This window comes from Plectropomus leopardus, chromosome 16 (genome assembly GCF_008729295.1).
Source record: "Plectropomus leopardus isolate mb chromosome 16, YSFRI_Pleo_2.0, whole genome shotgun sequence".
In the NCBI taxonomy this organism is placed as follows: Eukaryota; Metazoa; Chordata; class Actinopteri; order Perciformes; family Serranidae; genus Plectropomus; species Plectropomus leopardus.
Genome location: NC_056478.1, coordinates 31,029,676 through 31,041,932, shown reverse-complemented (window position 1 = coordinate 31,041,932; position 12,257 = coordinate 31,029,676). Strand labels below are relative to the sequence as shown.

At 43.0% G+C, this 12,257-nt stretch overlaps 1 protein-coding gene across 1 annotated transcript in view; it reads right to left on the bottom strand.

Moving 5' to 3' along the window:
* The window catches only part of tnfrsf21 (tumor necrosis factor receptor superfamily, member 21), a 55,643-nt gene that overhangs the window by 22,189 nt on the left and 21,197 nt on the right, over positions 1-12,257 (bottom strand). Inside the window, 1 exon segment of the mRNA XM_042503574.1 lies at positions 9,658-10,245. Within this exon segment, the coding sequence (XP_042359508.1) occupies positions 9,658-10,245 (588 nt within the window).

Genomic DNA, 12,257 nt, shown 5'->3' with positions numbered 1-12,257 from the left:
GATTTGCACATCATTGTTTTCTGTTTTTATTTAGGCATTACACATTTTTGGATTTAGGGTTGTAAATAAATATGGTGAATTTTTCTGATTCTGTAAATTCACCAGACCATATTTAAGCCACTAAAGCTCCCCATGCTACACAGCTGTTACACTCCCAGAACATCAACACAAAATTAATTCCACCACTTTTGATAAGTATCAGGTTGATCCCTGATTAATGTCTCCTGCAGAAAACATGCTAAGTGCATTTATCCAGGATATTTCAGAGAGATTAAAGAGATGTAAGCCAGTGGCGGGAATTCATGGCTCGGGAGACACGTATACACACTCACGTGTACATAAACATAAACACACAGAGGGAGTCAAGCAAACACGAGCCACGAGGTAAGTATATATAGACATGTGAAGCCTGCACACATGTTTATACAGACAGGCTGACATGCCACATGCATTAAAGCTCTACCCTGCACACTCACTTTCCTTTTCCCAACCCCTGCGCCAACCCTCACCACTGCAGGGTTAAACTGGAGCGACATCACTTCTCTGCTTCTATGCTTTTAGATGCCTTTTATAAGTATTTAAACTTTTGATTGAACTTTGAGCAAATTAGTGCGTTTTTTCAAAAACTTGGAAAAAAGGCAATGAGCAACTCTGTAAGAAATGTTCCACATATGCAAGAAATTAGTAGATTAAGAAAATTATTTAAAAAAAATGCAAGGGAAAAATGTCGACGGGCAAAATAAAAAAAAGCTACGGAAAAACTTTGTATTATTAAAATCTTTCTTTTGCTTTCCTTGTTTATTTTATTTTTTCCTACAAATTTTTTTGTTCTTTTTACTATTTTCATGCAGATTTTGGGGTAATTTCTTCTTTTTTTCTCTTTGCTTTCTTCCTGTCTTTGACTGAAATTGATCCGTATTGCTCAGGTTTCACAGCAATTAATGCTTACCTTAAAACTAAATAACCCAAAATCAGAGACCCAGCCTTAATCTGGCCTAAATGTGTACTCAGTTTGACCTAATTCTGCTTACTACCCTCACTTATTATGGCTTAAAAACTTAAAGGTAGAGAACACACAAACACACAAACAATCCCCTACTCCTGCTTAAGATTAATAAAGTCGCGTGCATCCTGGAATACCCGGAGGACCTCGCGTGCCGGCCTTCTAAACCGGCAGCCTGCTGACTCTCATCCAGCGCGCGGGCGCTAACACACAGCAACGCAAGAAAAATACCCGTGCTCTGTATGCCTCACTGCCGCTGCAGGCTGACCACATTTAAATGACCTATATAAGTCTCGTGATGATTCAGTGTGTCAGTCTGCGGATGTGTGTGAGTGTTTACATGGGAGAGCAGTGGGACAGAGTGTGTTTATTAGTGTGTATCAGAGTGTGTCCCTGCCCCATATGTGGCTGTAAGCTCTCTAAGCTTCAAAAAACGGAAACGTCAAACAGGAGCTACTTCTTGCCCGTTGATGGTATTTATTCAAACGGACATGTTTTTTCATATAAAGCACGATCCAGCAGCCTGCAGGGGACAAACTGTGAGCTGTCCTGATGGAGTGTCACGAGACACGAGTGTCATCTCTGCATATATTACTGCACATAATGGGACTGTCCTATAGTTTACATTTGTTGTGTTGGAAATCAACACTAAAGTGTCATGTCCTCTCCCAGACTGCAGATGTGTTGGAAATGACTCATGCTGTTTGGCAGTGCAGGTGATAATGACTTTTATTGTGACACTGATTGCTTTGTATTTTCTATCAGTGAAACTAAGAGAGCTCCTGTCGGCCGCTACACGTTGTAATCTGTCACAGTCTGCAGATTCTCTACCTGACTCAGTACTTCTCCACTGCTCTATCTCCCCTACTCTCTCCACACACCTACTCTCACTCAACTGATTACACTCACCTGAAGCTGATCCCCAACATTCAAGACTGCAGCCTCACACTCACCCAGTTGCCAGATTGTTCTTTCCCATGTGAGACTTTCCAGCGTTTCTCTGCCTGATCTCCCGGCTCCGACCTTGCCTGTCCTCGACTCATCTGCCTTGTGTGCTTCCTGGAAAAACACCACAACCTGCTTTCCCTGATCATGAGTTTTGCATTGGTCCTCCACTTTTCACCTTCTACACTTCAATGTGAGTTCTCCTGTTGTTGTTTTTTTTTTCGCTGCACTCACTGCCCGTGAGTGTACGCCTGGTGAAAGACGCTTTTGCCTCGCTGGTTTCTGGACAGTTCAAGAACTGCTCAATTATTTTCTGTGTAAAGACATTGCAAACTGATTCTGTGGGCCATTGTGCTGCAATTGGGTTCAAAATATACCTGTTACAGTAATCAGCAAGTTGTTCCTAATTCAAACAATGAGAAGTAGAATTACCACCATGTGGTTCTATGCCTTCACACATCAGTCAAGTTGGACTTACAGTTAACGAACATGTCTGTCAAAACAGGGATGTTTCACACACGTCTTTCCCCTGGTAGCACAGAAGATCTCTACAATCAGCAGTGTTTCAAGGTGGACACCCATGATTAGTGCCATCAATTAAGTATGGACAAAAACATGTTTGGTGAGGTCACACTAACCTTGACCTCTGATCACCAAAAAATGGTCAGTGATTTCAGGTGATCTGAAAAATAAAAATCCCTAAATGTGTTCCTCAGATATCAGGTTCACAACAATGAGACAGACAAGGTCACAGTGATTTTGACCTTTCACCTATGACCATGAGAATCGAATAGCTTCACTGCTGAGTCCAAGTGGACGTTTGCTTCACATTTCAAGAATTCCCTCAAGGAGTTCTGGAGATGTCGCTCACAGAAAGAGAAGAAGGCAAGGTCAAACTACCTTTGACCTTTGACCACCAAAATCCAATCAGTTCATCGCTGACTCTGTCGGGGTACCCAGCACACAGATCCGGTAATAAAAGGTGGTGCTAGAAATGCTGCTGTCTGTTGATTGGTCAGTGGAGAATCAACACTGTTTTCAGGGCTGAGCTGTGGCTGCTTTAACCACTGTTTTCATACTTTAGTTAACTCTAATTATAAGATGAAGTGCTGTTTGCGGCCTCTAGTAACAGCTGGAGACTAAGAAAAAATAATTTAATTCACTGGCCCAACTCCCGGCAAATTATTGCGTGGCCTCGAATCCTAACTTGGAGAAAAAAACATGACTCAGCTTTGTTTGGTGTGTTCAGGCAGAAAAACTCTGCTCTTGCCTGACAAGGAGTCAATGCACAAGACCACCTGACGCTGGCCTTCAGCATGTCGGGCGCACACGATTGGCGTGTTTGGCTGCATTGTCAATTGCATGCATTGTGCGATGCATGTGGTCAAACCCACAGCCATCTGGCTGTCTATCAGCATCTGATAAAAACGCCACCGGTTGCATCTGACTGTGTTTTCAAGTAAAGGCGTCCGTGTGCGTTGCATGTGAACACACCTGCTGCCATCCAGCTGTCCACGAGCATATAACAACGCCATCAGTTCCTGTCTAACTGCATTCATCTGACGTGACCGTGCATGTTGCATGTGGACACGGAAGGTAGCTTTTGGCATCACACTCCTACGCTGAAAGCACAGACAGAGCGGCGTTCTTAAAAAATGTGGAATGAGAACAGGTTATGAGGTTTTCAAATTTAACCTTGAAATGAGAAATGGTGAAGTGTGGGTGAAAAAAAGCATATGGATCCCACGAGTGGTCTCACCTCAGCACCGTGTTATTGTGTGTAACATGATGTGAAGCAGGGCGCTGTGGGTGTCAGCATCTTTACAAATACCACTCTGCTAATCACATCACATAGTCCTCTCGTGCTCATTCCAGTTTTGGAACACACAACATTAAACTGGTGAAATGCGTGTGTGGCTTTGTGGGAGCACAACAAGCGCTGTATACTTCCAACCAGGCAACAAGCACCCCAAACTGTGCTCCTCACAATCAAACCCAGGCTGAATGAACGCAGGCCTCCTCGGCCCACCCTGCTACTGCACAGCGCAGTATATTCTTAGACGTGGCTCCCCGCTGGGCTTGGATGTGGAGCTTGGCATTATTAACAGTGTGGATGTTTAACGAGGGAGGATGGTGGGCAGGTAGAATGTTGTTTTCCTTCATGTTTTCCTCCACAGTCTGCATCTGACTTTGGAAATATATGTTGTAAATACTATGCCTGGTGACCACCTGCCTCCATCTGATGTTTCTCTTCAAGGATTTTCCATGTTTATGATCATTTACTGCAAGCTGCATACACTATACATTACTGCTGTACATTTCTCAAAGTGTACCATGAGGTCTTTAGGTATGTAATCATTTCACTGAGATGGGAAAAATCAAATTGGAGCAGCCTCAGTTCTAGACTGCTTGAATGGGGGTAGGAGATGTTCGTGGGTAATATGAGTTATTCTTCAGGCGTATATACTGAACTCCTTCATGTTTTTATCCAAAGATTTTTGATAAACAAGCTCAATTTTGTGCCTTTTCATGCAGTATAGCAGTGGTACTCAACTTACGACCTGTGGGCAAAATCTGGCCCCCCATAGGGTGCCAGGTGACCCCCCATATATTTTCTAATTCACAATAAAAAATTAAGGGATTCATACTCGAATTTGTTTTGTACTTTTAGTATTCATAAGATGCCAGAGTGCATGAAACAGCATCAAAGCTTATTTATCAAAAAAAGGATCCCCCACATCCCCTGACAGAGGTCCTACCTAAGGCCCTGATGTTCTTTAATCATAGAAATGTCCAAAAATTCGGGAAACGTCCTTAAATTCTAGAAACATCCTAAGCGTCCTAAAATCCTAGAAATGTCCTGAAATTCAAAAAATGTGCTAAAATCCAAGAAAGGTCCTCAAATCCTAGAAATTTCCTAAAATCCTAGAAATGTCCGAAAATACTGGAAACGTCCTGAAATCCTAGTCTTGAAAATCCAAGAAACTTCCTTAATTCCTAGAAATGTCTTAAACTTCTAGAAACATCCTCAGACCTAGAAAATTCCTAAATCCTATAAATATCCTAAAATTCTAGGAATGCTCTAAATCCTAGAAATGCCCTAACATCTGAGAAATTATTAGTCCTGCAGATGTGCCAAAATCCTAGAAATGTCCTTAAATTTTAGAAACATGTATGGGCAAGTTGAGTATCCTTGCTTTTGTGACAATATCCACTCAAAGTCAGAATTTTGGGGGGCATAGATGCCTATGTTTGGTGTTAGTGGGGCAGGTGGAGCAACAGCTACACAATAGACACTTGACGTGACAAAATGACAGTTGTTTGTGCTAGGAACAGAAATTTAGGGCAACAAGCATTAACAGTTGGGCCAGCTCACTATAGCCTCAAGCTTACCTTACCAACATTTCTGTGATTCCCTTTTATTTCCTTTGACTACTACACTCTTGTTTGGGAAGAACGAATGGGTTTGTTCGGATCCTGAGCAATAAAAGTCTGGCCCATGGCCCTGGAAAGCCCCATTCAGCCCTGCTGTGGATGAGTAGCAGTTTCACTACTTCCTGAGCGGCTCTGAGCAAACACCAAGCGCTGTATGTGTGTGATCTGTGCTTCAACATTTCCTTTTCTTTTGCCTTTATTGCCCAAGTGTTTTAACGGCTCTAGTAAAGGGGCATTACAACCTTCAAGGGGAGCCAGCCACGCACCTTGGAAGGATTAAGAAGCTGTTATTGTTGAAGTTCCAGAGAGTAAACAGCAGTGTAAAATTCCTCTTTGGGATCCATGTGCATACATACATCTCCACATAAATACATTCACATGGCTGCACAACTCTTCTTCCAATAAGGAGAACACACACACACTCAAAGGTAAAAAGGTCAGTTTAAAATTGGTCTTGAAAAGCCTAAGAGACCCCAACACTGATGGTCACACAGAAACAGGTTTCATATGGACCTGACCCACAGTTATTCACCCATAGTGGCTGCCTGAAGGACAAAAAGCTATGAGTCTTTCCAAGAAAATCACTCCTGACAGCAACAGTGCAAAGCATATGAGCACTACCATTTTTATCTCCTTCTGTGGTTTGAGTTCATCAGTAATTAGTTGTAGTTGTTACTAGGAGCAGATTGTTCAAAGGGTTGACCTCTGTTTGTGTTTTCCTGTTCGGTTTCAGTAGGCGGGTTTTATTACACATTTGCTCAAAACAAAGCGGTATATTGAAATGTTGATAATACACAATTGTTAGATGACTGTGTTTCCACTCAGTGATGTTTTGGACTCTGGTGATGACATTCCAAGAAGCATGGTGATGGATGTTCAAAACATCAGCAGCTTTATTTCTTCTGCAGCCACTGAACTAGCCATCATTATTTCCAATCCAAGGCCACGTAGGCGTGTTATGGAGCCATAATGGAAAGGCAAGCCCCTTATACGTGGGAGGGGCCATGTTTGAGGGATTTCCGGGAGGTGATAGTCCACAATTTCACAGAGGAATTGAGGATTCAAAACTTACTGATGACCCGCTCATCTTTTGAAGAGTTATGTGATGCAATATCACCTGTTGTAGTGCCTGCTGCATCATCCCCGAGAGAGCCAGTCCCGACCACCAAGTACGTAGCCATAGCATCATGTGACCTAGAAAAGCTAAAAAAGTGTTTCCATTGCAGTTTCCTTAAATATGGCTTTTTTGAATCACCTGAAATACCACTACCAGTAAAAGATGGAAAGTGGAGCGGGCGGAAGTGAAAGAGTCAAGGCCATAGCTGTGGTTCAGAGGTAGAGCGCGTCGTCCTCTAATCAGAACACAAGCGGATCGATCCCCGGCTCCACCCACCCGGCAACATGTCAAAGTATCCTCGGGCAAGACACTGAACCCCAAATTGCTCCCAATGCTGCGTCATTGGAGTGTGCTTGTGTGAGAATGGTTATTGCTTAGCAGGTGGCACCTTGTATGGTAGCCTCACCAGTGTGTGAATGTGTGTGAATGGATGAATGTGACATGTAGTGTGAAAGCGCTTTAAGTCATCAAAAGACTAGAAAAGCGCTATACAAGTACAGTCCATTTATCATATGCCATTAAGGAAAAAAAGTCAGAAAAAAAAGAAAACCAAATGAATACATTAAATAAAGAAATAATCTATGCCTAATCTTTCTTACATTTTATTTTTTAAATTTTTTAGTAATTTTCTTGTACTTTTTCCTAATGTCTTGCTAATTTTGGGTCATTTCTTCTTTCATCACTCATTGCGTTCCTCCCATGTTTTTAAAAGAAATCAAGCCAATTTGCCAACATTTCAAAGGGTTAATTAGTGCAGCTTTAAGGAAAGTGGTTCTCTTGATTGGACATTTGCAGTAAACATACAGTAACTACAGTTTTAGGCATAGCAGTGCATGGGTTGGTAAAATGTAAGAAGTTACTTGTTTCCTTTTATAGCCAAACCTCTCTCTGTCACATCTTAAGTATCTAAGCTAACAACGGCTACTAGGTAACAGCAGGAAAACCCCACTGTGGTTAGCCAACAACGGTAGGCTACCATACAACATCGTACCCACAACCCCCTTCCAACCTTCCAACACACACACACATATACACGCAGACACGCACACGCACACACACCTCCTGCACCATTCTCTCTCTCTTTATTTCCTGCTGTCTATATGTGTCTTTGTCACCCTGTAGGAGACCCGACTGACCCACTAATGTGCCTTGCCAACCAAACAACAACCCTGATGCAGCTGAAACCAGATTATTCCAGTTCTCTGTGGCCAGGCACTGAGAGAGCACAGAGAGGGTGGCGGGTGGCTCGGATTTATCACAGCGCAGACACACACACACACACACACACACACACAGAACATACAGAGTTTCAATGTGGAGAGTCGAATATCTCAGGCAGCAGTTGTCCCAGGAGTTTGGGTCTCTTTCTCGTTGTCAGTGTGAAATCAAAAGCTCCACTATGGGGGAAACTGTACTCTACCTGTTGATCCATAGTGTCGACACACAGGAGCTGAAGTAGGAGTGTGGGGGTGACAGTGGGAAGGGTACAGTAAGGGGGTAACGGGGTAACTGGTCCGGGGGAACAATTGAAAAGCAAACAAATGTAAAAGTTTACAAAATATATAAGAAATGACTCAAAGGAAGAGATAAAATCTAAGGCTTAGTGAGTAAAACTGAAGAAAAAGTGAGGACAAAACAAGAAGAGGAAAATAAGTTTTTAAAAAAAGCAAAGGGAAAGAAAAATGACAAAGGAAGAGACAAGCAACACAGGTGATGAGAGAGATTAGAAAAGGATGGAGACACTGAGATGATACCCGAGAGCTGAGAGCAGTGATGCAACCTGAGTCAGTGTGTGTTGGGGATGGATAATGACAGCATTTTGGTACCACACCAGGGTCATGTCCTTGCTTGCTTAACCACTGCCCTCCACACCATGTGCTGCAGGGCACAATTGATTGGATCAGATACCCACAGTGGTTCGATAAAATCAACAGTGGGTTCTACACGGCTGAGAATGCGTTACTTTACTGAACTGGGACATCCAGTACGCAACTAAAAGTCCACGACGTTTCAAGTTAGCTGCAGATGTACGCCATGAGGAGCCACCGGTCCTGATATTACAAAAACACGATTGCAAACCCTTTCTCCTAGGGCCTATCATGGTCAGTACACCTGATGTTAGAACTGGATATACCGCCATGTTTTTGTACTCCTCCACCCATAAGTCAAGTTGCTCTTACAGTTTACATCCATGTCTGTGAAAACATGGATGCTGCACACACATCCCCCACCCACACAAAGGATGTCTACAATCAGCACATTTTCAAGGTAGACACCAAAGGTTCTTGAGTTATGGCCAAAAACATGTTTTATCACCACGACCTTGATCTTTGACCTTCAACCACCAGATTCAAATCAGTTCATGCTTGAGTCTAAGTGGACTTCTGTGCCAAGTTTGAAAAAATTCCCTCGAGGTCTTATTGAAATATCGTGTTCACAAGAATTAGATGCATGCAAGGTCACCGTGACCTTAACCTTTGACTACTAAACTCTAACCACTTCATTGTTGAGTCAACTTGAACATTTGTGCTAAATTTGAATGAATTCCCTCAAAGTGTTTATTGAGATATCGTGTACACAAGGATGAGACTGACAAGGTCACAGTGACCTTCACCTTTGACCTGTGACTACTAAAATCCAATTATCATAAACATGATGTCATATAGTGTATGTAACACCAATCTTGCTAGGTCCAATCCAAAAGGACTCGGTTAATTCACTATAGACGCACCCTCTTTTTTCCCTGACGATCTACATAGTGAATAACCAATCTGCATTGAAAAAATAGAAATACACAAAAGAAGCCCCTCTGTAGTTGATTATAATGGACATGCTCTGCTTTGGGTATGGTGCAGCCAACATGTCTCCCTGCATCTGTGTCTCATATATTGTGTTCATGTTGTTATTTCCTTCTTTGTTGCCCTGAAGGTTGCAGACTAAATTCAAACCTTTCAAATCTAGTCATGATGAGACCCTGCCACACATCTGCTGGAACTGCAAGACTTGTCTAAAAGCCCTGCAAGATGGTTTCTGGCAGAAATCTGCACACTAGTGAGCTTTTCTTTAACTTAACCTGTGTGTGTGCATTCGAAACATCCTACAATCTTTTTTAATTAGAACCACTCTTGTTGAAAATACAAGGACACAGCTGGCCTACCCTGTCCGTTGGAGTAGTAGATCCACTTTTCTTTGACCTGCGTTGGAGGCGCAGATGGTTTCTTCTGAATTGCCTTCTCCATGATGCTGCTTGGGTCCTGCATTGGGCCCTTCTTCAGCACGCGGGAGCTGCGCTTCACGCTGCAGATCACAATCACCACCAGCACCAGCAGGAGCAGCAGCACGATCATCCAGGGGAGGTGCTCGTTGATGTCAAAGTGATCATGGGTGTTTGGCCTTGGGGACCCCCGGCGAGTGGGCCTATAGTAGCTGGAGACCCCACTACCACCACCTCCGCTCCCCTGCCCGGCTACCTTGCTGGTACCCGTCCCACCCCTGGCTACCTCTGCACCCTCCAGACCCTCCACAGTCCTCTTGTTGGGACCTGGCACATGGTTAGAACTGGCTTGCCCCAGCTGGTGCTCCAGGTCCATGAGTTGCTTGTCAGCTGGGAGCAGTGGAGTCCTTGGGGGATCAAAACTTGGTGGAATGGAAGCTCCCGGCCGGCTGAGAAGTAGCCCCTCTGCACGGTGGTCTTCCCCACCCGGGCTTCCCCTCAGCTGGATTGCTGCTGACTGGCTGTAGGTGCCTGTGATGACAAAAAGAAGTAGAGCGTTGAGGGAGAACAAAGAGAGCGAAAGGACAAGATACTACAGAAGTAAGAAATGAGAAACAAATTCACTCACTTCAGAGACCTGTTTTGCCCAGACAATGAAAGCAGAAAGCATCACTGGAGGGAATCCTAACACTTATTCATGCAAGCGATCTGGCACACAAATTAAAGAAGGAGTAATGCCCCCCCCCCCCAGTCATCTTCCTCCCCTGGTGACTTCCTCCATCCTATGGTACCTTACACCTTACACTTAAACTGATGCCCACTAATGTTTGCTTTTAGAGGCAGATTTCAATATTTGAGGATTTAAAGAGTCAGAAAATAGTTATCCCCCCCTTTCTAGGATTTTAGAACATTTCTCTGATTAGCTTGGACCTCTGTCAGGGTTGTAGGGGATCCTCCAATGGCCCTTTTTTGATAAATAAGCTATTTTAATGCTGTTTTATGCACTTTGGCACATTATGTATACAAATGTATTCCCAGTGTGAATCACTTGTGTTAATTGTGAATTAGGAAATGGACTTGGGGACAAACGGCACCCTAGTTTTAAGCTGTGTATCATTGGGATAAATGACTGAGGTACAGTTCAAGCCATCACAGATCTGGGAGACGTCACTGAGAATACAGAAAGTAAAGACTCAACTTCAAATCCCATCTAACACAAGTGTCACATAGACATGAGTGCATCAAGAAACGAAAAGTTGTGCCTTTTAAGATAAGAGTCAAAGAGAGCATGTGACCTTTGGTTAGGCCATCTTGGAAGACAAAGAGCTTCAAGAAGTTTTTGAGGACAGACATTCTGCTGACCAAATTAATGAAAGTATCTCTTCTAACAACCAGAGGACAATGCAGGAGACACCATCAAATAACAGCAGGAAGCTGGCAACTATAGCTGCCAGTAGTTTTCCATAATTTTATGGGAAAATTTGTTACAGTGTTTTAATTTGTCAACGCTCAGAGTGAGATCATAGTGCATTCCCTCAAAAAGAAAATCTGCCTGCACTTCTTCCATGGCGATGAGGCCCAGCTGTGCTCCAACTGTAATCTGCAGGCAGATGAGCTCTGAATTGCTCAGCACACAGTCTGCCCATTGAAGCTGAAGCCTGGCCAAATCTATTCAGATTTAGGCTTCCAATGCAGGAATAATTTGAAAAAACCTACAAAGGAGAAGGATGGGCTTACGAGTCACACCCCAACAAATCTTTGTAATCTGCTGACATGGAAAAAGAACAATACGAATTGTCCTGTTTGACAACAACAACAGCAGGCAGAGTGTTTTCCAGACATGAGAATAAACTGTGATGGCGAATCGATATTAGTGCGTCATTAACCTCTTAGTTATCGATGTGGCTGCTATCACCTCCCTGCTGCTTGCGCTAATGCTGCTAATGGGTTTGCTGTTGCACAATAACATTCAATCATAAATGGGCTGCTGGATGTTTTTAGGATTGTCAGCTGGAAGGGCGTTAATCCGTCTCATCCTCTTTTCAGCAGACAGGTACACAGGTTCAGGGCTAATCCCCAAATTAGGGCTCATATTTTAGTTGGCAGCAAGTTGTCTGTTTCACGCTAAGTCAACTTTTAAAGTAATACAGAAGACTTTGAGGTGATGTAATCCTCTGCAACCATTGTGGAGATTTGAGCAACAGTGATTGTGGATGTGTGACTCTACAACAGTAATACCATTACCTAATTCACAATAAAAAATAAAGTAATTCACACTGGAAATTGTTTTTGTAGTTAGTATAGGTGTGGTGCCAGAGTGCATAAAACAGCATCAAAATTGAGCTTGTTGATCAAAAAAGTCCTTGAACACCCAGAGTACTAAAATCCTGAAAATGTAATAAAATCCTAGAAAAGTCCTAAATCTCCTAGAAATGTTCTAAAATTCCAGAAAGGTCCTAAAACCCTAGAAACTTCCTAAAATCTGGAAATGTTCTTATAAATCCTAGAAGAGTCCTAAAATCCTAGAAACATGCTTGGAGCTG